Raw genomic sequence first — 24,607 nt, 5'->3', positions numbered from 1 at the left:
GTGGAAACGTGTGCACCCAGGCTTGGCCTGGGCCCAGGGTGTGCTGGGATCTGAAGCCCCTGCCTTCGCTGGTGCGTGCCGGGGCGGGTGTGGGGAGCCTGCCCAGCCTTGCTCTGACCCAGTTTTCCAGCACTGGCACTGGAGGCTCGTAGAACTTCTCCTCAGCAACGTGGGTGCCCTGGGCCCGTGGCATCTTCTTGGGGGTAGCCAGCTAGCTCGGGGCTGAGGCGCAGGCTGCTCCTGGGGACACATGTGTGCTCAGACATGGGCTTGTCTCAAAGGTGCGTCCCCATGTGCCCCACCTGCCGGGGGTAGGCAATCCTCCCAGGAGGCAGGCTGCTTCCGGGACCCCCTATATCCTGCCCACCTCCCCTTCTACCTCGGGATGAACCAACACATCATCCGAAGACCAAGCCCTGTGGCCCTCCACTCCCGCCCAACCTGGTGGAGAGCTTCCCTGCTGCCCCTTCCTGGAAATCAACCGGGGCCTATCTGCAGACCAGAGTCCAGGGAGGTCACGGATTTGGGGCTGCTAAGCCCACGGAGCCACAGGGGCTGGGAAGGCCTCAGGAGATGTCCCAGAGGAGGGGCGAGAAGGAGGGTCTGGCGGACAGGGAGGCCGCAGGAGCATTGCCAGGGCAAGGGCTGCTGGGAGCGGGGAGAGGAGTGAGTGTGGAAGGGTGGCATGGAGCCCTGGCCTGATAAGCCCCCTTGATCTGCACTGAGGCAGCAACCCCCCCCCGCCCCCCGCCAGATAACCTGGACCTGGGAGCCACAGGCTCCCGCCCGAGCCGCCCTCCCAGCTGCCCTGCCCCACCCACTGAGCCCGCCGCAGACCGTGGCCCAGGAGGTGGGAGGCTGGGGCAGGGGTGGCGCCCCACGAAGCAGGCCTGGTGGCAGGGAGGGGAGCTGGGCATGCCCCTTCCCGGGGGAACTGCCTGGTCCTCGTCCTGGTCCCCCAGCCTGGCTGCATCCGCCCTCTCTGGCCCCGCGGGCCTGGCAGGGGGCACCTCTCCTGCCTCCCTGAGAGACTCCCACCGCCTTCACCCTGAGCCTGGGGGCCCCAGGAAACCCTTCCCTGGCTGTGGCCCCTAGACCCGAGTTAGATTCCGGTGTGGGCACAGGTGTGGACACAGCTCTGTGTGGGACGGTAGCCTGCTGCCCGGGCACCCTCTCCGTAACAGCTACCCTCTGCCTGGGTGGTGGTCAGCATCCCCCACGCCCAGGGGGCTATCCCGACCACGCCCCCGTCCCTGCTGGGCAGGCCAGCTGGACAATAAAGTTGTCAGAAGCCTTGGGCCATGGGGAAGGCAGGCAGGCGTGGCAGGGGAGGGAGACTTGGGGAGGCCCTGCAAAGACATCTCTATTAGGGGGCTGCAAACCCTGCCCCGCCGCAGGGCCTCCCAGGACTGGGAGGAGTGGGCGAGCATGGGCAGAGGTAGCCCTCTGACTCGAGGCAGGCAGGGGACTCGCTGTCCATCAGGGCCCACGGGAAGGGCAGGCCCATTAGGCAGAGGAGCAAACTGAGGCTGGGAGCTGCATGGTGAGGGCAGCCCCTCTCTGAAAGACCCCCTGAGGCGCTTGTATCCTAGGTCTCCCCCTGAGTGGGAGTGCCCTGAGCACATAGTTGCTGAGATAGGCCCCTTGTGAGGTGCTTCATGATGCTGTGCCTCGGTTTCCCCATCTGTAAAATGGTGCATTGCTGACTGCATTGGGCAACTCTTCAGCTTTAACAGACAGGCCTCCCGCCTGTGTTCAGCATGTGTCCAGGCTGAGCTGCGGCAGCAGGATGGCACACTCACTCCTGCCCTGGGCTTCCACAGGAGCAAGGTTTCCAGAAGCTCAGGGTCTGGGGGACCCACCCAAGCCCCGATCTCCTGGGAGGTTTCCTGCAGGAGTGTTAGCTTCAGCCATCATCCTGCAGGGACTGGCAAGACCCTACATGAACCATATAGCCTCTCTCCTTCAAGGCCCAACAGCTGGGCGTGGGGAGAAGCCCTTGATGGGCGAGCTGCTCCCCATCTCTCCTTCCCCGCGGCTGCGGAGGGTGGGGGTATGCTGCCGTAGGGCCCTGGGTCAGCAGAGGCCAGCCAGGCCTTTCCTCCCAGAATCCCCAGAGCCAGGCTCCCTTCTCCAGGAAGCCTAGGGCCCCCACAGGCCCCCTTCCTCCCATGCCTCCTTCTGAGCACTTTCCTAGGGCTGCCTACTTCCTCCCAACCAGCCCCCACCAAGGTGCTCTCAGAGCCCCTTTACAGATGGGAGACTGCCCAAGACCACAGAACAGGGAGCAGCGGTGCTTGGGCAGATCCAGGACTCTGCCTCAAACGCCCGTCTCTGACCTTCCACCCCTAGCCCAGCCCCGGGCCAAGCATGGTGGCAGCCTCCAGCCCCACTGCCCACAGTGTTGGCGACAGCCGGGGTTCCAAGCCGGCCACTGGGGAAGCCTGGAGTGGGGGCCGGGCCCCCACGCCTCATTCTCTTGGGCAGAAGCCCTGGTCAGTGGGGCCGGGGTGGGGCTGGGGATCGTGGCTCATGGTGGGCCTGAGTCTGGCTGGGGGGTGCACGAGGAATAGAGGGCTCCTGACAGTGGCTGCTTGGTGAGCCAGCAGCAGGGGAAGGGCCCGGGGTGGGGGCTGGGGGCGGGCCCTCCTTCCAGCTGCTAGGCGCTTGCCTGAGGGTGGGGGTTCTGACCTGCTCTGTGGGCTCCCTAAATGCCTAGAGAACACCCCACCCTTCCCCAGCTCGGTGGAAGTGTCCCCAGGGCAGGGCAGCTGCGCCCGGTCACTGCATACCAGGCCAGGCCACCTGAGCTTCTGTGCCTCAGTTTCCCCACCTGTCAAAGGGGGCTGATGATGGAGCCAGTCCCACAGGATGCAAGTTGCCCCAGTGCAAGCTCTGGGGGTCCCCTGGCCCCAGCCTGGGCTGGACCGTGTCTACAGCCTCCAGCTAGCAGAGGTGGAGGCCTCCCCTGCCCACTGGACCCAGCTGGCCACTCTGACCTCGCCGGCTCGGCTGGAAGCATGGCCAAGGTTTGTCCACGGGTGACCTGTGCGGAGACCAGCAGGGGCAAAGGGCCAGGGATGGAGGCCCTGAGGAGGAACTTTGGTTGAGGCTCAGGGCAGAGCTGGAAGAGGCTTCCTAGAGCGGGTGACACTAGCCAGGAAGGGCCAGCAGGACCCAGAGGAAGGGGCATTCCATTGAGGAGGGTGGAGGCCGCCCAGGAGGGAGGAGGGTGTGACGTGGGGTTGGCCCAGCGGCCCCTGAGGCCTGGATTCCTAATTCAGCCGGAGCCTGCGGAGCTGGGCTTGTTTATTCTTGGCAGGAAGGCTGGTGGGGGGGTGGGGGGGGAGTGAAGTCTTTTCAAAAAATAATAATAATAAAAACGCTCATTTAGAAGGCTCCCAAGACGTGCTGAACTCCAAAAGGGTCTTGGAAAAAATGCTGAGAAGGTTTAAGTGTAAATGGACCCAAAACACCATAATTAAATTTCCCTTAAATTTACCAGAGTTTGGGGTCAAAGAAAAAATAAAACTTAGGGAAAATGCACTTGAGGTTTCAGGCAAATGCCAAGTGCTTAGAAAAATAGATTTCTGAGCTGCTCAGCGGCTACCGGCCTGGCCCCCGCCAGCCCCAGGAGCTGGGGAGGCCTTAACCCGTCCCGGGCCAGCTCTGGCCACTTCTCCCCCGCCCAGCCCCTTGGGGGCCCTCCCCAGCCAGGCTCCCCGCCCACACCAGCTCCCTCCTGCCCCTCACCCCGGCCTGGGTTGGAGCCCAGCAGAAGCTTGAGCTTTCATCTCCCCCTCCCCAGCTCCCTGCCACCGCTTTCCTGCAACTACAGACAGCCCTGGTCTCCTTTCTTTGCTCATCTGGGAGCAACCACACTTTCCAAACCTAAAGTCAGGATTTGCGGTCTAGGGGTCTGAGCGATCCAAAGGGTAAAGAGGCCAGAATGTCTGGCCTGGGGCTGTTACAGCACATCCCAGAAGACAGCCTCCCAACAGCGCATGATTATGGTGTTGCCCTCTTTGCTCAGCCTGCCAGGAAGCTCAGAGCTAAAATTAAGGCTCTTGTACAGTAGCTAGTGTTGGCCAATGGATTTTGGAATACTTTCTCTTCTCCATGTTCTTTAGAATTCCATTTCTGTTGTAATGAGCAAATCAACTGTGCTTTTTATTTTAATCCTCCTCAAATTTTCTGAGTACAAATTTAAAAAGCAGAGATTACCCACGACCCATAGCAGCTGTGACCTCTCTCAAATCTGTTTTTCTTTCTTTGGGGGAAGGAGGTCAGCTCAGCCCAGCTGGACTATGGAGAGGCACCTCCTGCTCCATCCTGTGGCCCCTGGGGCCCACTTCATGTGTGCCCTGCCGGCAGGCAGGGGTAGCAGTGGTTTCCGAGGTGAAGATGTGAGTTGGGAGATGGAGAGCTCCCAGGGGGAGGTCAAGCAGTGCCCCGGGGTGTCCCCTGGGCCTCCCAGAGAAGGTGAACTAGGCTGAGACGTGAAGCTCCCTTGGGGCCTCAGTTTCCCCCATCAAAGCACTCAGCCTGGTGGCAGGGCAGAGAGAAGCTTCCAGCAGCAGCTGCATCTCTAGGCCAGGCACTCGGTCCCAGGGGTAGCCGAGCAGGAGGCTCTGACCAGGGGCTCTCCGCGCCCTGGCTTCCAGGCCCAGCGCCGGCCTCGATGGGCATCTAGTGGGTGCTGCGGAAGCCACGGCCCGCCAGGGGCGCTGTGGATAGCAGGCAGGATGTGGATTCAAGTCCGCACTAGGCAGGGCGAGGTGAGGAGGAGTGGCTGCAGGGCCCGCGCCTCACAGCCTGCCACGATCCCTATACCCAGGGCACGCTGCAGCCTGGTCCCCCTGCCACAGCATCCCTCCCTGCTCGCACCTGCACAGGCCCCAGCAAGCCGGGCCACCCGGCTCTGAGTCACTGACCAGGCTGGGCTGGGCCACGCTGCCCACCAGCCCCCGACTCTCGCCCGAGGCCTCCCACACTCACCTTCACTGGGGACCCCCATGGCTGTGGGCCTTGGGAGAAGGGTGGCTGTGCGGGGGGAAGGGGCAGGGGGTCAGGCAGGGAAGTCTGAGGGGAGTGGAGCCCCCCTAGGACTCCTACAACCCCGCACTGACCCTCTGCAGGCTCTCCACGCCCCCGGCACCTACTCCCCTGCCTGAGGTGCCCCAAGGGGGCCTCCCTCATGGGGTCCAGCAGAAATGGGTCTCAGGGCAAATGCTCCATCAGGAGAGCCGTGGTGACAAGTGGTGACTAATGGCTAATTTTTAGAAAGTGTCGCTGAGATATTGGGAAACGCGGCCCAGATGGCATCGTGAGTAACAGGCCTGGTGTCAAGGCAAGGCCCTGCAAACCGTTGACTTGGAAAGAACAGTTGTGAACAATACAATTATTTTTTCAATGATAATAAAAGAGGCCTTCAAGCAATGTCCTCCCCTGGTGGCGAGGGTGGGGTGAGGAGAGGTCCTCTCCTCTTGCTAGTGCTGCCCAGTGGCCAAATTCACACAGGAGCTGGACAGGATGCCGAGTAGGGTCAGGCTTGTTGGGATAGACAGAAGCGTGTAGAGACCACCAACACGGACCTACAATCCCTGTGGGCACTTCGGCCAAAGGAACAGCCCTGGGAGGCAAAAAGCAAGAACAGTTACTGACAGGAGGATGGAGGGATGCCCACCTCTCAGAGACCAGGAGATGCAGGACGTTTTTCTCAGGGGCCCACGGGGGAACTGTGGGCACCCTCCTGGGGGAGGACCTGCAGGGGACAAAACAGACCTTTCCCGGGCTTCAGAAGGGTCCTCTGAGAAGCCACGCATCAGGCGCCAGTGACCGGTCCTGCCCCTCTGTCCCACTCCGAGCTGACTCCTGCCTCGCCTGCCAGTTCTGTCCACAAAGCAATCTGGAGGAAAACCCGGTGCGATCCACACAGACGAACAGGGCCCACAGGGCCAACAACCCACACCCATCCTTGTATGTCAAGCAACTGATTCATTAAGTAACTGGTTAGGGGTGCCCAGGTGGCTCAGTCGGTTGAGCGTCCGACTCTTGGTTTTGGTTCAGGTCATGGTCTCAGGGTTGTGGGGCTCCGCGCTCAGTGCGGAGTCGGCTGGAGATTCCCTCTCCCTCTCCCTCTGCCCCTCCTCCGCTCATGCACACTCTCTCTCTCATATATATAAAATAAATCTTTCAAAAAAAGTAACCTGTTAATTAAGGAACTGGCTAATAGATTAGAGCCATGCCTGCTGCTGGTGGTACCTAGGGTGATATCCCGGGAGGGGACCCAGGTGGGGGCAGCCTGGGCTGTGCATTGGAGGGGTTAGGGGTTGGACGGCCCCGCTGAGGTTCAGGGGCCCAGGGCCAGCACAGGGGCCGAGGGATTAACTTGAGCAAGCAATGAGAGCAGCATGCAGCGCGGATGCTGATCTGTCAGGTAGGCCCACAGGGGTTGCATGAGGGCTCCCTGGGGGTGGGGCCCTTCTAGGGCCCTGAAGTCTGGCCTCAGAGGCTGGGGTGTCTCCAGGTTGGTGTCTTTATTTATTTGCTTATTTTAAGATTTTATTTATTTATTTATTTATTTATTTTTTTTTTTTTTTAAGATTTTATTTATTTATTCGTTAGAGACAGAGAGAGGCAGAGGGAGAAGCAGGCTCCCAAGGAGCAGGGAGCCCGATGCGGCACTCGATCCCAGGACCCTGAGACCATGACCTGAGCCGAAGGCAGACGCTCAACCATCTGAGCCACCCAGGCGCCCTAAAGATTTTATTTATTTTTTGAGAGAGAGAGACAGCGAGAGAGGGAACACAAGCCGGGGGAGCGGGAGAGGGAGAAGCAGGCTTCCCGCGGAGCAGGGAGCCCGATGCGGGACTCAATCCCAGGACCCCGGGATCACGACCCGAGCCGAAGGCAGACAGACGCTCAATGACTGAGCCACCCAGGCGCTCCCAGGTTGGCGTCTTTAAAACACAAGCTGCCCCTGGAGCTGTGCGGTGGTACCAGCGCCCAGTCACAGAGGGGCTTTCATTGCCCATTTTCCTGATGAGCATACAGAATTCCAGAAGGGAGGTGGTCCGGAGGCACTTGGGTGGGGCAGGCCAGAGCCATGCCTGTGTCTCCCCTCCCCTCTCTGTGCCCCTCTGGGTTTGCCTGAAAGTGGGAGAAGTGCCGTCTTCCTTGTGAAGGGGGGCACAGAAGGCATAGTCACCTGGGGTCCTCTCCAGCTCAGATGGTCCCACCCAGCAGTGCCCCAGGACCTGTCACAACTCCACCAGCTCAAGCTCTGCCACCAGCTACCCTCATCCTTCACCAGAGCCCGAGGGTTGGTGTCCCCTCTCTGAGGCCCCCACCCCTGCTCTCCACTGTGATGCCTGGCCAGCACCCAATCTCCAAACTTGTCTCCTCCTGGAGGATTGGGAGTAACTCGGGGAGCTTAGCTACAAGCAGCAGGGAGACCCTTGCTTCTGGGATGCAGTTCGCTGGTACTTCAGCCCCAGGCAGACAGGCAGAGACGCCCCTCACTGCCGGGCCTTTCCGGGCCTTTGCACACACAGTGCCCCGGGCCTTGATGCGCTCCTGGGCTTGTCCACCTGAGGACTAGCTGCTCACACCTCAGGGTTCAGCTTGGGCAGCTCCTTCTCCGTGAAGCCTCTCTGACAGGCTTCACCCACCGAGACGCTCCCCTTCTATGTCCCCGCGTTCCGTGGCCTGAAGCCCTGATCGGAGGCCGGATGGCACCTGGGCCTGCGAGGCCCGCAACTAGAGGTCCGCGCTCGGCCCCTCTGCGCGCCCGCCCGGCCCAGCGCTGCGACCGGGGGCCTCGCGCGTCCAGCCCCGGCTCCCACGCCCTCCGAGACCGCCCGGCGCCCCCGCCCGGCCCCGCCCCCTCTAATCCCCTCCGCGGGCGGGGTCCAGGCGAGCCGCGGCCCCGCCTCCGGGCCGCCCCAGGGGAGGGGCGTGTCCCGCGCCCGGCGAGTGGGGGCGGGCGTGGCCGGGGCGGGGCGTGGCCGGGGGCGGGGCGACCGCGGGCCAGCCCCCACTGGCTGCCGCGCGCCGGGCCGCCAGGGCTCAGTGCGCGCTGGCGGCGGCGGCGGTGGTGCGGGCAGCTGGCGCCGCGGAGTCCTGCTCCGCCGGGCGCACGGACGCACCGGCGAGCCGACGCTGGAGGCACGGGGCGCAGGCGCTGGGCCGGCGGGTAACGAGCCGGAGCAAGAGCCGCGCGCGGCGAGTGGGCGCCAGCGGCCGCCAGGTCGGTGCGCGGGCGCGGAGGGGTCGAGGCGGGCGCGCGGCGAGGCCAGAGCGCGCGGCGGGCTCACGTCCCGAGCGGTCTCTGCGGCGGGGCCCGGCCGGGGCGCAGGCTTCCCGCTCTGGAAAGTTTGCCGCCGCCGCCGCCGCCCTGGGAGGGCTCTGCAGAAGTCAGGGAGGGAAGGGGGAGGAAGGGAGGGACCGCGGCGGGGAGGAGGCGGCCGGCGCCAGGCGGCCCGGGAGCCCAGGGCGGCGGCGGCGGGCGGGGCGGCCGGGGATCGGCGGAGCCGGGGCGCAGGAGTCCAGCCACCGGGGCTTCCGCCCTTGCGCGCCCCGGCTTCTCCGGGATAACGAACTGCCCGCCTCCTCCCGCAGTCTCCCGAGTGGCGCCCTCTTCCCGCCGGTGCCAGAGCGGGGCCATGGGGGGCAGCATGCCCGCGCGCGTCGCCTGAGGACGTCGTCGCCCTCGCCCCCACTATGGGCGCCCCGGCTCGCGCCCTCGCGTTCTGCGTGGCGCTAGCGGTCGTGACCGGCGCCGCCTCGGGGCCCCCAGGCATGGAGCAGAGCGTCGTGCGGAGAGCGGCAGGTAAGGAAGCACCCGACGAGGTGGGCGTCGGGGCCCAGGAACCGGCTCCTGGGTGGGTGGGGGGCGCCGGATCTGAGTGGGCCCGAGGGCGCGCCCTGGGCTGGCCCTGCGGAACCAGTGCCGGGGTTTCTGCCGCCTCCCTCCCCGGGAATCTCGGCCAGGAGTTTGTGGGGCTCCTGGAGCTTCAGGGCTACCACCCAAGTGCGAGGCCGCGGCGGGGAGCTGGACGCGCCCGCGGTGTCCGCGGCCACTGCCCCCCGCGGTTCCCTAGTGGGGCTCAGCCTGCCCCCGGGCAGCATCGGGAGAGCGCTGGGGGCTGCGTTTCCCATTCCCATTGTTGTTCTGCGGGTCCTCACTGACGGAAAGTTCTTATTGTTGGTGCCGCAGTCCCAACCCGCCTCCGTCCCGGTTCATGGCTGCGGCCCAAAGCGAAAGACCGCACTTTGGGGGGAGGGTGTGAGAGTGCGTCAGCCTGCCACCCGGGCCCTGCCCCCCAGTGGCCTGCGTGACGACGCAACACCCGTCTAGTGCCTCCGCTCCCCAGCCCTGCGGGTGAAGGTGTCTGCTCCCCCAGGGTGCGCGCCCGACGCCAGGCTGGGCGCCGGGAGGTGAGAGGGCGGGTGTCCGAGGGACGTGGAGCCGCGGACCCCAGCTGGCAGTCAAGGTCGGGTGGGCGTCGGGGGTCCGCTAGGTCCCCCGGGCCGAGCTCCGGGGAGGGGCGGGAGCGCGTCGGTGCGCCAGGCCCCGCCCCGCACACGCGCCGCGGCCCTCGAGGTGTAGCGTGCGCGGCCCCCTGCCGAGCCCGCCGTGCGCTCCGGGCGGTGCCGCCCCACACACGCGCCGCCAAGCTCCCGGCTGCGCCCCGGCGGGGGGTGGAAACAGCCGGCCCCGAGGAGAGAACCGGCCCGGGGGGGACAGGCGGCCCCGAGGAGAGAACCGGCCCGGGGAGAGAGCCGGCTCCGGGGGACAGACGGCCCGGAGGAGAGAGCCGGCCCCGGGGGACAGCCGGCCCCGAGGAGAGAGCCGGCCCGGGGACAGCCGGCCCCAGGGGGACAGCCGGGCGAGGGCGAGGGTGCCGCGCGCACCCCCGCTCGGTCCCGGCGGCCGCGCGGAGGGAGGCCTTCGCCCGGTGAGCTCACGCCCCACCCGGGCGGGACCCGAACAGCCGCTCCTTTGTACCCGGCGCGGCCACAGACCGCGCATTGATGGCGGCCGCGGCGGCCTCGCAGGGAGGTGTGAGCTGAGCGGCGGCGGGCGCGCCGTGCCAGGGAGGCGGCGGCCGCGGGCAGGACGGAGGCAGATGGCGGCCCGCCCCTCCCCGCGCCCCCGCGCCCCTTTCTGCGGCGGCGGCTGCAGCCTCCCGGAACAATGTCATTTTTTTATGAATGAAGTGGGCCCGGCGCTTGAATGTGTGTGTCATTCAGCGGCGTGACAGAGGCCGTCGCGAGGTCAGCGCGCGCTTTTAGCGCCTGCTCAGGCGGCCCCAGCTTCCAGGGGCGCCGAATAGGCGATCGCGGGGGGAGCCCCGAATTAGCATTCGCATTCAGATAAAGATATTACTCACTACGGCCGAGGAATGTCAACTAGCCCCGGGGAGGGCGCGGCGGGCGGGGCTCCAGACCCCCTCCGGACCCCCTGCGGCGTGCGGGGGCGGGCATGGCGGGGGGCTCCATCCTCCCTCTGGGAACTGGCCGCACCCATGAGGCCGGTCCCAGGGCGCAGGCCTGGGGCACAGCAGCAGGAGGGACCCCAGGGCGCGGGGCCTCTTTGCCTCACCAGGGCAGAGCGGCCCCGCCGCCCCGAAGTAGAGGGGCTGAGACAGGTAGTGAGTTGCTAGGTCAGTGAGCTTTTAATCCGGTTCGCTAAGGAGATGGACCAGGCCGTAAAAATTGAAGGACCTCGTGAAATTTAGAGTTTCCAGCTGACACTGTCCCGGGAAACAAATTAAAAAGCCAGACTTGCCTGGGGTCGGGGTGGGGAAGGTGCGGGGCACTGGACTGACCTGGGCAGCCTTCATCTGCCCATGGGGCCAGTGTTCTCTGTGAGGGGCCTGGGCGGGGGCACTCCCCTGCCGCCTGACCCCACCCAGCCAAGAGGGGTCCCGTGGGAGTACAGGGCATTTCCCAGAAAAGCACTGGTTGCAGCCTCCCCCATCTCCTGCTCATCAGGGCTGGACTTTGAGCCCCACAGGCCTCTGGGTGGTTCATTAACCTGGCTGAGCCAGAGGCTGGACTTCTGACCTCCGCCCCTGCACTGAACTGAGAAGCACCCCTGCCCCCAGGGCCTCAGGTCCTCCTTGGGGCTGCTCTGGGGCCTGGCTGTGCCCCGTGTCATAACTGGAACTAAAAGGGAACAGGAGCCCCAGCAGGCACGGGCTGGAGGGGCAGCCTGGCAGGTCTGAGTGACTTACAAGTGAGTAAGCAATGAGGGGGGTCTCTTCTGGATGGGAGGGGAGCCTCCTTACTCTACATCCTGCTGGGGGCTCTGGGAGCCCTCCTGGAGCCCCAGTCACCTTACCTTTTTGTGAGGACAGGTAATGGCAGGGTTCTGGGAAGGTCAGGCTGGGTCATCCCATAAGCCCACATTCACTTGCCTGATCTCCAAACCGCCCCCCCTTTTTTTCTAACTTTGGTATGAAACTTTTCAGATAGTTTCCAGGTGGGGAGGGGGTAGATCAGATCTTCTGCCTCGGCTTCGGGTCCCTTTGAGAAAACCCATGTCTCTTGGGCTATTTGGAAGCTCTGGAGGGCAGTGAAAGCTTCATCACACATCTGGAACCAGACCCTTTGTTCTTCATCCCACCCCAAACCCCAGATCCCTTGCGGGCAGCCAGTCCAATGGTTCCTTTGAATCAGGTCTGAATTTGATGCTTGTTCTTTGGGGTCACCCCCAAGGCCCTTCTGAGGAAGGGTTGTCCACTCCTTGTGCACTCCCCGTGCACTGGGGGGCCCTCAACTGTAGTGACCTGAATCTAGGAGCGTGTCCTGCCCGTTGGGGGTCAGGGCCTGGGCGGCAGCCCTCCCAAGCAAGCTCTGGCTGTGGCCTGGTGACATCGAAGGTGATGGCTTGGGTCTCTCACCCCTGCTCTCCCGGGACCCAGCACTTTCACGGCTGGGGTGGCCTCCCGGGCCTTCCAGTGGGATTTCTTTTTTTTTTTTAAATATTTTTATTTATTTATTTGACAGAGACACAGCGAGAGAGGGAACACAAGCAGGGGGAGTGGGAGAGGGAGAAGCAGGCTCCCCGCAGAGCAGGGAGCCCGATGTGGGGCTCGATCCCAGGACCCTGGGATCATGACCTGAGCCGAAGGCAGGCGCTTCACGACTGAGCCACCCAGGCGCCCCTCCAGTGGGATTTCTGCCCTGTGTCCCAGTGGGGGAAATTGAGGCACGAGGCCAGTGAGTAGCAGAGTCAGGGGGACCCTGTGACTGGGAGACAGCGGGCCTTTCCAGGACACAGTACCCCTTGGGTGGTCCCATGGGCTGCCCTTGGCCTACGGCCCCCAAATGAGCTCCGCCCCCTATTGGGGTGGGGATGCAGGTGGGGGCAGGCATTCCACCTATGCCCACTCCCCTCAGGCACGTGGGCACCTGCCGTGGCACACAGGACTTGGCCTCCAGCATGCGTGGGCCCCAGCGCTTGCGTGGGCATGGGTAGGGCCCTCTTTTGTTGATCAGGAAAGACTCCCTCCTAGGGCTGCTGGGGGCGGGGGCTGAACGGCATGTGCCCCTGCCACTCCCCGGGTAGGGCCAGACAGTGGCTGGGTTAGCGCCCACCCATGCCCATCACTTTGGGCCCTGCCCATCCTCCTCTGTCCCCCTGCCTGACCCCATCCCCTCGGCCACTGCTGGGTCACCCCCAGGGTCCTCCGTGGCTCAGGGTGGGCCTGGTGGGTCAGCTCTACTGGAGGCAGAGACTCTGCTGCCCTGGCCCGGGGGTCCCTGGCTTCGGCACCTGGGCAGGTCAAGGGCTGGGCCTCAGCTGAGTGCAGCGTCCGTCCAGCAGCAGATGGCTGGCCTGGGGGCTGCTCTGTGCTCCTCAGTCCCGTGCTGGACGAGGTTGAAGTGAATACTGTGTGGATGGTTGACCTGCTGAGGCTGCCCAGACCAAACCAGAACCAACCACTGTTGCCCTTGGGCCAGGGCCTGGGGCTGAGGCTGCCATGACCAGCCTGTCCTCAGCCTTCTGGGGGGCCCCAGTCAGTGCCCAGCACTGGGTGGTCCCCACAGGATACAGTAGCCAGGACTGGGGGGCTGGAGGTCAGAGCAGGAGGCCCCTGACTGTGGGGCCCCCAGGGATGCAGACTCGGAGGATACTCCAGAGACCCTCCTGGTAGGCACGGGGCTGGTGGGCCCGCCGGAAGTGGGTGGGCAGAATTGGGACTGTCCAGGGAGCCAGGGGCTGGTGTGGCTAGAGTGGGCAGCTGGGCCCTCGAATCTAGGCCACACGTCGGCAGAATGACAAGTGATGGTGTAACTGACCCAGCCGGGTCTGGGGAAGGAGGCCTGGGCAGCGGGACCACCCACCTCTGTCCCGGGCCCCAAGCCCAGGCTGCCCTCCTGCGCTGGCCATTGTCTGGCCCTGGCAGGGAGGCTTGGGGGTGATAGCCAGCCCCGCCAGGGGTATGTCCCTGGATCTCAGCGAGCTAGGCAGCCGCTGGGCAGGGAGGAGGGCCCTGGGGGCTTACGGGTGGACATCCGCCCTTGGCGAGCGTCTTCTACCCCAACTTAGCATTTGCACGTAAGGTGGGCCAGGTCACCTTAGCCTAGCTCAAGGATTCCTCCTCTGACCTGCTCACAACCTCCCACCCCTCCCAGCTTGTGTTCTTATCCGTGAAATGGTGGGGGGAGGGTCCCAGGTCCCCTTAACCCACTGGCCGGCCTGTGAGACCGCTGCCCGCAGTATCCCGTCTGTACTTAGGAGTGTTCTGCTGTGTGTTTAGTGTAGTGCTGAGGCGTAGCTCACACACACGACACTCCCTTCTAAGTTGGGGTACAGGCATTCCATGTCCCCGAGACCCGGGCTGGCCCCCGAGGTCACCGGCCCACAGCAAGTGCTGCCCAGCCGTGGTGGCTTCCTCCTCGAGCTGGGGAGCGTCTGTTCTCTGGTCCGGAAGTGCTTTTGCTGCCAGGATGAGAAATGGGGGGCAGTAAGTGGGACCCCTGCCCCCCACCACGTCCTTCCTGCCTCGAGCCTCCGTCTTAGGCTAGAAGCCAGAGGTCTGTGGAGGACCTCTGCCTGCCGGCTGGTTTTGTACAGCCTGTAAGCTCAGCATGGATTTTGCATTTCTAAGTGGTTGGGAAAAACCAGAGGAAGAATGATACCCCGTGACACCCTGCAACTTGAATTCTCAATGTCCATGAGTATGGTCTGGCGAGCGCGCAGCCGACCCCGCTTCCTCGCGCGTCATCCACCTCGGTGCCGCGACGGTGTGGTTGTCCTCAGGGCTCACACCAGTTGGCAGGCCTGGGACACTTTGCAGGACAGCAGGCTCTGGATGCGGTGGCCCTTGCCTAGCCCTCTGGGCCCCAGATGCCCCCGCCACAGCCTTCGCTACATGTCTGGGCAGCGGGCCAGCCGTGGGGCCTCCCGGGGGTGCCGGGCGCCCGGGATTCCTGTTTCGGGGGCACCTGCCTTAGGGTCATCATCTCCTCCACAGAGGCCCTGGGACCTGAGCCTGGCCAGCAGGAACAGCTGGTCTTTGGCAGCGGGGACACCGTGGAGCTGAGCTGCCATGCGCCTGCCGGTGGTCCCACGGGGCCCAGTGTCTGGGTCAAGGACGGTGTGGGGCTAGTGCCCTCCGACCGCATCTTGGTGGGGCCTCAGCGGCTGCAGGTGCTCAACGCCTCCCACGAGGACGCAGGGGCCTATAGCTGCCGGCAGCGGCTCACTCAGCGCGTGCTGTGTTACTTCAGCGTGCGCGTGACCGGTGAGTGCCCCGGGGCCCCACCGAGCTCACCGTGTGGCCTGCCGCCGTGTGGCCTGCGGCCACGCTCCACCCCACGTTGAGGGTTTTGGTGGTCGTTGGGTGGGGGCACCCCGTAGGAGGTGCTGCGTGAAGGGGCTCCAGCCCTGCCTGTGGGTGGCCCCCACAGACCCGGGAGGAGGTGGAGGTACTGGGGTGTAGGCCCTGGGCATTTGCCTGTCGGGGGGCCGACCCCTGCACACTCCCTGTTGCCTGAATTTCAGATGCTCCGTCCTCCGGAGATGATGAAGACGGGGAGGATGAGGCTGAGGATACAGGTGAGCCCGGGTTCCAGGCACGCCGGGCTGGCCAGGGTTGGGGACCTGCCTTCCCAGGGGTGGGCTTGCTTCCTAGCTGCCAAGCCCTACACTCTGCAGGTACAGGGCCTCCTGCTCCTCAGGCAGGTAGGAGACCGAGACCTGGGGGCTGCCCCCCTGGGGTCACACCGAGCGTGGGGTCCCCTCACCGTGGCGGCCCTGAGCTCTGGGTGGCAAGCTGAGGGGGTGGGGGCACTGCGTGGCAGGTGAGACAGGGAGGCCGCGGCGGGGGCAGTAAGGTGGCCCAGCTGGGCTGCTGTGGGTCATTGGACTGAGGAGTCGGGGCATGAGAGGTGGGAGTGGAGGGTGGCTGTGGGCTCCAGGGACACCAGCTTTGGGCACGTGTTCATTGCAAAGGGGAGGCTGTGGCATTTGTGGGGAGCAGGCCGCAGGTGTGGGGAGCAGGTGGGGTGACAGCACGCAGGTGTGTAAGCCTGGCGCAGTGGCAGGTAGACTTTGCCAATCACGGAAGGGCTGGTTAGGGGAGGTGGAGGGCCCCGAGGGGTCCAGTGGGCAAAGAGGTGAGGGGGAGCCCTCTAGGGAGGTGGAGCTGGGTGGGGATGTGGGAGAGGAGTGGTCCCTGGAGAGGAGCCAGGCGCCGGGGTGCGTAGGTCGGCTCTACCTTGGGTGTGCATGCTGACAGAGGCGTGGAAGGGCCCTTCCTGAGGAGCCACTAGGTCTCCTCTATTTTCCCTTTTTCCTTTGGCTGCCAGGAGTTCAAAGCCAAGCTCCAGGCCCAGTTGCTCCTGGAGCCCCGGCCACCCTGGCCATGTCAGGCGGTGCTGGCCCCCTCCACCACCACCCCCCAGCACAACCCGGTGGGCTCAGGGGCTCCAAGGGTCACTGGCAGGCTGTCCTCCACGGACACCGTCCAGCAGGGCTGAGCCACCATGGTCTCAGTCTGCCGGTCCCCCCGGGGTCTCTGCCCCTGGAGGGCTCCCTGCCTGGGCCTCAGCGCCCTCCTCCGCCAGATGGCTGTGTTGAAGGCAGCAGGGCAGGGGTGGGGGTGAGAGGGGCATCTCTCCCCTGTCCTAGGGGATGCCTGTCCAGCCTCCCAGGGCAGGAATGCAGCCCCCACCCCAGTAACAAGGAAGGATGGAAACCAATTAGGGTGGAGGATGGGGACAACCCTGAAAACCAGGAGGGGGCAGTGCCCCCCAGATGCCATGTCCCCTCCCCCTGCCCGGCAGGCCCTAGAGTGCTCTAGAGGGTGACTCTGGGTCTCAAGGGTTCTAGCAGGCACCTGGCCACCTTTGAGACTCTGGGCTCTGCAGGGGGCTGGGCCTTATGTCCCGCTCTGCGGCTTCTAGGTCCTGGCCTTGCTTGTCCACCCAGCTGGGCTCTGTGACCTGGGCTGGCCTGGTTCCGCTGCTGGCTGGGTCTCCACTTCAGTGGCCGGCCCCAAGTGTGCCTCCCTGGGTTGGTGGGTGTTCCCCGGGAGATACCCTTATGTCTCGAAGGCTCCCAGGTCAGGGTGTATTGTTCCGGACCCTCGGGCCTCCTTGGCTGCTGCGGGTGCTTGCGGGAGGCGGACAGGGAGGGGAGGGGTGCGTGCTTAGCTTTGAGAATGCTGGGAGGCGACACTGGGGCTGTTGGCGGCCTTGTCCAGCCAAGGCAGAGGTCCTCAAAAGTCCCAACACTCCGGGGGCGCCTGGGTGGCTCAGTCGTTGAGCGTCTGCCTTCGGCTCAGGTCATGATCCCGGGGTCCTGGGATCGAGCCCCGCATCGGGCTCCCTGCTCGGCGGGAAGCCTGCTTCTCCCTCTCCCACTCCCCCTGCTTGTGTTTCCTCTCTCGCTGTGTCTCTGTCAAATAAATAAAATCTTAAATAAAAAAAAAAAGTCCAACACTCTGTCCACGGAGGCTGGAGGCGTGAGCAGCCTGGCGGCTTCTGGAGCGGGCTCAGGTGGACCTCTGTCCCCACCCTGGTGACGGCTGGCACGCCCCCCCCTCTGCCAGCAGGGGCCCCTTACTGGACGCGGCCTGAGCGCATGGACAAGAAGCTGCTGGCGGTGCCGGCCGCCAACACCGTGCGCTTCCGGTGCCCGGCCGCCGGCAACCCCACGCCGTCCATCTCCTGGCTGAAGAACGGCAAGGAGTTCCGAGGCGAGCACCGCATCGGGGGCATCAAGGTGGGCCTGGTGGCGGGCGGTGCTGGCCGGCGGGGTCCTGGGCCGCTGTCCCCTCACGCGCGCCTGCCCACAGCTGAGGCACCAGCAGTGGAGCTTGGTCATGGAGAGCGTGGTGCCCTCGGACCGCGGGAACTACACGTGCGTCGTGCAGAACAAGTTCGGCAGCATCCGGCAGACCTACACCCTGGACGTGCTGGGTGAGGCCCCGGGGCTGGCGGGTGTGGGCTGGCGGCGCGGGCCGGGCGGCCCCTAACCCCGTCTGCCCCGCAGAGCGCTCTCCGCACCGGCCCATCCTGCAGGCGGGGCTGCCTGCCAACCAGACGGCCGTGTTGGGCAGCGACGTGGAGTTCCACTGCAAGGTGTACAGCGATGCGCAGCCCCACATCCAGTGGCTCAAGCACGTGGAGGTGAACGGCAGCAAAGTGGGGCCTGACGGCACCCCCTACGTCACCGTCCTCAAGGTGGGTGCCACCCCTGGCCGGGCGCCGGCGGCGGGCTGCTGCTTGGGAGCTGCCGGGCCTGGCCCTGCTGGCCCCCCCGTGGCCGGGGACCGGGAAGGCATCCCAGCAGGGAGGCTCGCTGGGTCAAAGGGTTGGCGGGGGAGAAGTGGTGGGGGGCTCAGCTCCGCACTGGCGGGCTGGGGGGTCGGCTCGGGAGTCTGGGCCCAGTCCCGGCATGTGAGGCAGGCAGCACGTGGTCCTGTGGTGAGTCCTTGGTTTCCCGTCTGCTCTAAGGGTCGGCCTGAGCCCTGGAGGCAGGCCTGCAGACAGCGCCCTGGGCCGGGGTCAAGCTCAAGGCCCCAGGGCAGGCAGGTGGCAGCTGAGCCCTCCCGGCGTGGCAGGCTGTGGGCCCGAGGTGCAGGCAGCCATGCCTCCGGCCGCCCTGATTCGACACCGTCTGCGTGCGCAGAGCATGGCTCGCGGTCTGCCTGCCTCCCTCGGCCCTCGCTTTGTTCCCACGGCCCCAGGGGCGGGGGCCACCCTAGTTGGGATGGTTGTGACACTCAGCCCAAAGAGAAACATCTGTTGCTCACGGGGGTAGGGAGCGGGCGCTTGGGCTGAGGGCGGGAGTGCAGACCCGACCAGAGAGGCCACCGTGGCCCCGGTGAGACCTCCACACACTTACCGAGAGCCGGGCCCCGCTGGGACCCCAGGGCTAGGCAGCGGAGGGCGTCTCAGGGGTGCCTGCCAGGGCCACACTCTGCACTGAAGCGGGTGGGCGTGCAGAAGGCGCATCCTGTGAAACCACGGCCCACCACGGGCAGGTGCTTCCGTGGCCGCCTCCAGGCAGACTCCCTGCCCGGCATGGCCTGGCCTGGCCCCCGCCCTCCGTTCCTTGAGGCCCACCCCCGTGGCGGGGTCTGCCCGGCCCTGCGCCCGCACGGCCGCTCTGTGCCCAGCCGGGCTGCTGAGGGCGCGCCTAAGCCGGGTCTCTTGTCCCCGCAGTCCTGGATCAGTGAGAGTGTGGAGGCCGACGCACGCCTCCGCCTGGCCAATGTGTCCGAGCGTGATGGGGGCGAGTACCTCTGTCGAGCCTCCAATTTCATAGGCGTGGCTGAGAAGGCCTTTTGGCTGCGTGTTCACGGGCCCCAAGCAGGTAACGACTCTGTCCCACGCTGCCTGGCACGCCGAGCTCCAGCTCCGACACCCTGGCCACGCGCCCACCTGCACGCCCCCGTCCTGCTCGCTCCCCGCCCCGTGGCTCGCGCTGTGCTCCCGGCGGAGCCGCGTCCGCGATGCTGCCGCCTCTGGCCTCCACTGTGACCGCCCGCTTCGGGCCGGGCCTGTGCCGACCCCGCCTGCGCTCCCGCCGCACCCCCAGGAGGCCTCCAACCCGCAGAGGCTGTACCGCCCCGCGCGCTTCCGCTTCCGCCCGCCCCGCCCGCGCGCGCCTCTCGCGCTCCGCGCTCCCGCCCGCTCCCGCCCCGGCCCCGCGGCCGGCTGCCCCGCTGCCGGCCTGCCCCCGGCTCACGCGCCCCCGCGCCCCCGCGCGCACACTAACCTCGCACGCGCGCCCGTGCAGCACGCCGCTGGCCGCATGCCTGGCGCTCACCTGGGACAGAGGACTCGCCGGTGGAGGGACTGGCTTCGGGCTCTGTGTGGACGCGCGAGGCCGAGGACCCTTGGCGCCGGGCCGGGGCCGTGGTGGCGGCGGCGGCGTTTTCCTTGCAGCCTGGCTGGACCGTGAGCGGTGGACTGTGGCTGCGGTGCCCTTGGCAGGTGCTGGTGCTCGCCTATCGCGCTCTGTTCTCTCTTTGTAGACGGCGGGCGCTAACACCACCGACAAGGAGCTAGAGGTGCTGTCCTTGCGCAATGTCACCTTTGAGGACGCGGGGGAGTACACGTGTCTGGCGGGCAATTCTATCGGGTTTTCCCATCACTCTGCGTGGCTGGTGGTGCTGCCAGGTACTGGCTCCTGCGGCCTGCTCTGTCCCCGTCCTGCCGGGGTCGCTGGCATGGGACACTCCACGGCTGCCAGGGACAGGCGGGGGACCCTGCGGCCCGGGGCCACCTCGGTCCCCGGTGCTCCTGCGCCAGGCCGATGGCTGGTAGGGGAACGCGGTCGACACGCCGTGTCTTGGCTCACAGGCCCCCCTGGAGCCCCCCGCTCCCGGCCAGGTCCCCGACAGCCTAGGTGGCAGCTCTGGCGTCTCCCCGGGTGCCGGGTGTCAGTGCTGCTGGCTCTGCGGGGCTCCTCCTCTGCTGGGTGTCCCCCTGCTGACCCGGCGTTGCCGACCGCAGGCCCCTCAGTGCGCCCCCACCGGGGCTCCGAGCCCCTTCCCCGCGCCCACCGCGCCTCTGGCCCCGGCCCCGGGCGGCCCACGGGGGCCCGTGCGGCTGGGCCAGGCCTGCAACGCCCGTGTCTTTGCAGCCGAGGAGGAGCTGGCGGAGGCCGGCGAGGCTGGCAGCGTGTACGCGGGCGTCCTCAGCTACGGGGTGGGCTTCCTTCTCTTCATCCTGGTGGTGGGGGCCGTGGCGCTGTGCCGTCTGCGCACGCCCCCGAAGAAGGGCCTGGGCTCGCCCACCGTGCACAAGGTCTCCCGCTTCCCACTCAAGCGACAGGTAACAGAAAGTAGATACCGGGTTCCGAGCCGCCTGGCCTCCCGGAGCCCCCACGGCCCCGCCTGCCGAGCTCCTGAGCGCAGGGACACCCCGCGGCATCTGAGGCGCAGGGCCTGCCCAGGGGTGCGGCTCTGTGTGGCCCCTGAGCCGACCCCGCCCTCGTCCTTGCGGTGCCCCGGGTCACTTGATCTTCACGTGGCGCTCTGTGGAGGGCAGTCAGACCTCCCAGGCCCCGGCCAGCCCTGCCCACACAGGCAGAGCCGCATCCTCGCTGTCCCTAGCTACCCCCGACCCCCTCCCTCCCGCTGTGGTTTGGCCCCACGACGCCAACCTGTCCCTGCTGACCCAAGCAGGTGTCCTTGGAGTCCAACTCGTCCATGAACTCCAACACGCCGCTGGTGCGCATCGCCCGGCTGTCTTCTGGGGAGGGCCCTGCGCTGGCCAACGTCTCCGAGCTGGAGCTGCCCGCTGACCCCAAGTGGGAGCTGTCCAGGGCCCGGTCAGTGGTGGCAGTGTGAGCCTGTGCGCTGGGGCTGGGCTCTGACTCGGTGGGGATCGGGGACACGTGGGGTGTAGCCCCGTGGCGGGGGAGGAGGCACCACCCCGAAACCTGATAGGACTCCGATCAGAGACAGGTAGGAATCAGCTCCATGCACAGCGTGGCTACGGCCAGAGGAGGCTGAGCCAGGGACAGATGCTCCCGGGGGTAGGGGCACCCCTTGCAAAGTGCTCTGGAGGGCCCCCGCACAGAGGAAGAGGCTGCAGGGTCAGCGTCCTTCATCTTCACGAGCAAGGTTGTGGGAGCAAGTATGGAGGGCTTCCTGGATGCGGTGGCACTGGGCCTCCGAGACTGCCTGGGACAGAGCCCGAAGCAGGCGGGAATGCTCATTGCCTCTTCGTCTCTGCCACCAGGCTGACCCTGGGCAAGCCTCTTGGGGAGGGCTGCTTCGGCCAGGTGGTCATGGCGGAGGCCATCGGCATCGACAAGGACCGGGCTGCGAAGCCTGTCACTGTGGCCGTGAAGATGCTCAAAGGTGAGGGAGGGGAGGGCTGTGGCAGCGGGGACCTGGGCAGGGCTGGGGCAGCGGTGCCTGACGCAGCCTCCCTCCTGTGCAGACGACGCCACGGACAAGGACCTCTCGGACCTGGTGTCTGAGATGGAGATGATGAAGATGATCGGCAGGCACAAGAACATCATCAACTTGCTGGGGGCGTGCACCCAGGGCGGTAGGTGCTGCGGGCGGGCGATCAGCTGGGGCTCCCGGGGCCCCGAGGGCGGGGCCCTCCACTGAGGCTCCTGTGCTCCTAGGGCCCCTGTATGTGCTGGTGGAGTACGCGGCCAAGGGCAACCTGAGGGAGTACCTGCGGGCCCGGCGGCCCCCGGGCATGGACTACTCCTTTGACACCTGCAAGCTGCCCGAGGAGCAGCTCACCTGCAAGGACCTGGTGTCCTGCGCCTACCAGGTGGCGCGGGGCATGGAGTACCTGGCCTCGCAGAAGGTGAGCGGGGGTGGGAGGAGGGGTGGCAGGTCCCTCAGCCAGCCAGGGCCACTTGGGAGCCTCACTGCCCACCCCTCCCCCTCAGTGCATCCACAGGGACCTGGCCGCCCGCAACGTGCTGGTGACCGAGGACAACGTGATGAAGATCGCGGACTTCGGCCTGGCCCGTGACGTGCACAACCTTGACTACTACAAAAAGACCACCAATGTGAGCCCAGCTGGAGGGGGGTGGTTGATTGGTGGGGGGGAAGGAGAGGGAAGGCCCCCCCACCAGCAAGAGGGCACTGGCCCCAACGTGCCCCCTTCCCCCTCCCAGGGCCGGCTGCCCGTGAAGTGGATGGCGCCTGAGGCCTTGTTTGACCGAGTCTACACCCACCAGAGTGATGTGTATGTGGTCTCCCAGATCCTGGGGAGGGCCAGGGGGTCGGGAGCTGCGGGGGACGCGGGACAGAGACGGGCCCCTCCCAGGCCCTGGCCCATCTCCCCTGCTCTCCGGTGGGGGGCGCAGGGCAGGCTGACTGTCCTGTGCGCCCCACCAGCTGGTCCTTTGGGGTCCTGCTCTGGGAGATCTTCACCCTGGGGGGCTCACCGTACCCCGGCATCCCCGTGGAGGAGCTCTTCAAGCTGCTGAAGGAAGGTCACCGCATGGACAAGCCGGCCAACTGCACACACGACCTGTGAGTGTCCGCACCCTGCGGCCACCCTTCCTGACACTGGTCCACGGGGGGGCTCACCTCCCCCCACCCCCCCGTGGCCTGGGAGCTCCCTCGGCAGGGTGTCCGAGGGGGACGGGTGGGAACCCATTACGGGCTGGGCTCAGGTGGGCGCCGGGCCGGGAGCCTTACCCGAGCGCGCTGCCCACAGGTACATGATCATGCGGGAATGTTGGCACGCGGTCCCCTCCCAGAGGCCCACCTTCAAGCAGCTGGTGGAGGACCTGGATCGCATCCTCACTGTGACGTCCACGGATGTGAGTGCTGGCCCCCCCCGCCCCCATGCTGCGTGTGGGGGACACAGCACTGACCGCCGCCCACCCACAGGAGTACCTGGACCTGTCCGTGCCTTTCGAGCAGTACTCACCAGGCGGCCAGGACACCCCCAGCTCCAGCTCCTCGGGGGACGACTCTGTGTTTGCCCATGACCTGCTGCCTCCAGCCCCACCCGGCAGTGGGGGCCCGCGGACGTGAAGGGCCATCGGCCTGCAGGCCGAGCCCCCACCAATGTGAGAGTGGATGCCAGCTCCCCCCCGCCCCCCTGTGCTGCTGGTGGAGTGCTGTCAACCACTGGGGCCCCCTGGCCCGGGTCTGAGTCCTGGGACAGATGGACAGACAGCTGTGTGTGTGTGGGTGTGAGGGCGTCTTGGGGCCCCGGGCGCAGGGATCCCCGGGGTGCGCGCCCTGCTGTACAATGACCTCCTGGCCACCGGCACTGGCAGCCCCAGGGGGACGAATGTAGAATGTAAAGGGGTTCCTCCCGGGGCCCCTCAGGACAGGGAGCGGGGCCCCTGCCCCAGGCTCCCCTCCCCCCACCGGCTGCCTCCCAGGGAGCCCCAGGGCTGGCCTGGCTCTGGCATGCAGTGTAGGGCCTTGGGCTGAGCCTGCGGGGTCGCCCCCATGCGCAGGCCGCCCACCCACCCACGCGACACCTCGTGCCTGGGGGTGAGTGTGAGCACGCAGCCCCCCACCTCCAGCCTCCCCCACATCCCACCCTGCTCCTTGGAGACGGAATTACGGGTACCTGAAGCCTTTAACTTCTCTCCGAGAGGTTCATTCCAGAAATGAGTGTACATTTATATAAATAGAAGCCGTGTGTAGGATACACACACGTATATATATATAAATACCTATATGGAAGAAGGGCTGGTGTCGCAGGCATGGGACCCCGGGGGCCCAGGGAGCCTCCCCGAGGGATTTGCTGTGGAGACGAGCACAAACACCAGCAGATGATGGAGGGGCTTTTCTGGCAGTTTTGTTTTAAAAATTGTACCTGGACCTGTATATTTGTAAAGCTATTTATCAACCCCCAGAACCCCTGTCCGTGTGTTGCCGCCCCCCCCCCCCCACGTTCATAGTGTTGAGACAGCCGCATGGCAGAGAGGTTTCAGTTTTAACTTATTAACAGCTGAGAAGGGTCCTGCTCCATTTAGAGGCACCGCGGGGGACGCACATCGCGCCGGGCTTGGCCAGCAGCACCCCAAAGCTCAGCCCGTTTCCGTGCGCCCTTAAGGGCCGTTCATAGTTTGAGGTGATTCTAGTGAGGATATTTTATTTCCTTTGGCCTTCTTTTGCAGGCGAATTAGATTTCTATAGGGTTTTTCTTTAGGAGATTTATTTTTTGGGACTTCAAAGCAAGCTGGTATTTTCCTCCAAGTTCTAATTGCCATGTGTTCCGGGTGGGGAGGCAGCTTCCAGTGGGGGCCAACCCTGCACGCAGGCTCAGATGTTATTAGATTTTACAAGTTTATATATATCTATATATATAATTTATTGAGTTTTTACAAGATGTATTTGCTGTAGATTTAACACTTCTTACGCAATGCTTCTAGACTTTTATAGCCCGGACTGCCACCTTTCAAAGCTTGGGAGAGAAAGCCGTGAATTCAGTTTTGTTACTTTTTGTACTGTTAATGGCCCGAATTTGGGGGGCTGTTTTTTGCTCATCAGCTGGCCAGCCGGCCAGTGGTTCAGGGTGGTCTTTGTTCTCAGGGCCCCCCCCGCCCCCCGCCTTATGGGGGCCGAAGGTGTCGGCCCAAACTAGCAGACATGCTTTCCAAAAAATAAAGAGAGACGACTGGTTCCCA

General features: G+C 65.4%; 1 protein-coding gene across 8 annotated transcripts; it reads left to right on the top strand.

Moving 5' to 3' along the window:
• Positions 1 to 8,085: 8,085 nt before the first annotated feature.
• On the top strand, positions 8,086 to 24,607 carry FGFR3 (fibroblast growth factor receptor 3). Of its 8 annotated transcripts, none has more exons than XM_081812786.1 (18): positions 8,086 to 8,251; positions 8,623 to 8,833; positions 14,493 to 14,762; positions 15,023 to 15,076; positions 17,073 to 17,245; positions 17,319 to 17,442; positions 17,516 to 17,706; positions 18,691 to 18,841; positions 20,117 to 20,307; positions 20,658 to 20,806; positions 21,220 to 21,341; positions 21,424 to 21,534; positions 21,617 to 21,807; positions 21,893 to 22,015; positions 22,124 to 22,194; positions 22,347 to 22,484; positions 22,672 to 22,777; positions 22,848 to 24,607. In XM_081812786.1, exons 2-18 carry the CDS (start codon positions 8,725 to 8,727, stop codon positions 22,992 to 22,994), a joined length of 2,421 nt encoding a protein of 806 aa, XP_081668912.1. In that variant the 5' UTR covers positions 8,086 to 8,251; positions 8,623 to 8,724; the 3' UTR covers positions 22,995 to 24,607. The 8 variants fall into 8 exon arrangements, with proteins under 8 accessions (XP_081668912.1, XP_081668911.1, XP_081668910.1 ...); XM_081812785.1 differs by lacking the exon at positions 18,691 to 18,841 and adding an exon at positions 19,506 to 19,650 and having other exon boundaries at positions 8,121 to 8,251; positions 17,076 to 17,245; positions 20,661 to 20,806; XM_081812784.1 differs by lacking the exon at positions 18,691 to 18,841 and adding an exon at positions 19,506 to 19,650 and having other exon boundaries at positions 8,121 to 8,251; positions 17,076 to 17,245.

The sequence above is a fragment of the Leptonychotes weddellii genome, chromosome 2, assembly GCF_054177405.1.
Source record: "Leptonychotes weddellii isolate Sample4059 chromosome 2, ASM5417740v2, whole genome shotgun sequence".
NCBI classification, from domain to species: Eukaryota; Metazoa; Chordata; class Mammalia; order Carnivora; family Phocidae; genus Leptonychotes; species Leptonychotes weddellii.
Note: the sequence above shows the minus strand (reverse complement) of the source record. Positions and strands in the feature narration are given on the sequence as shown.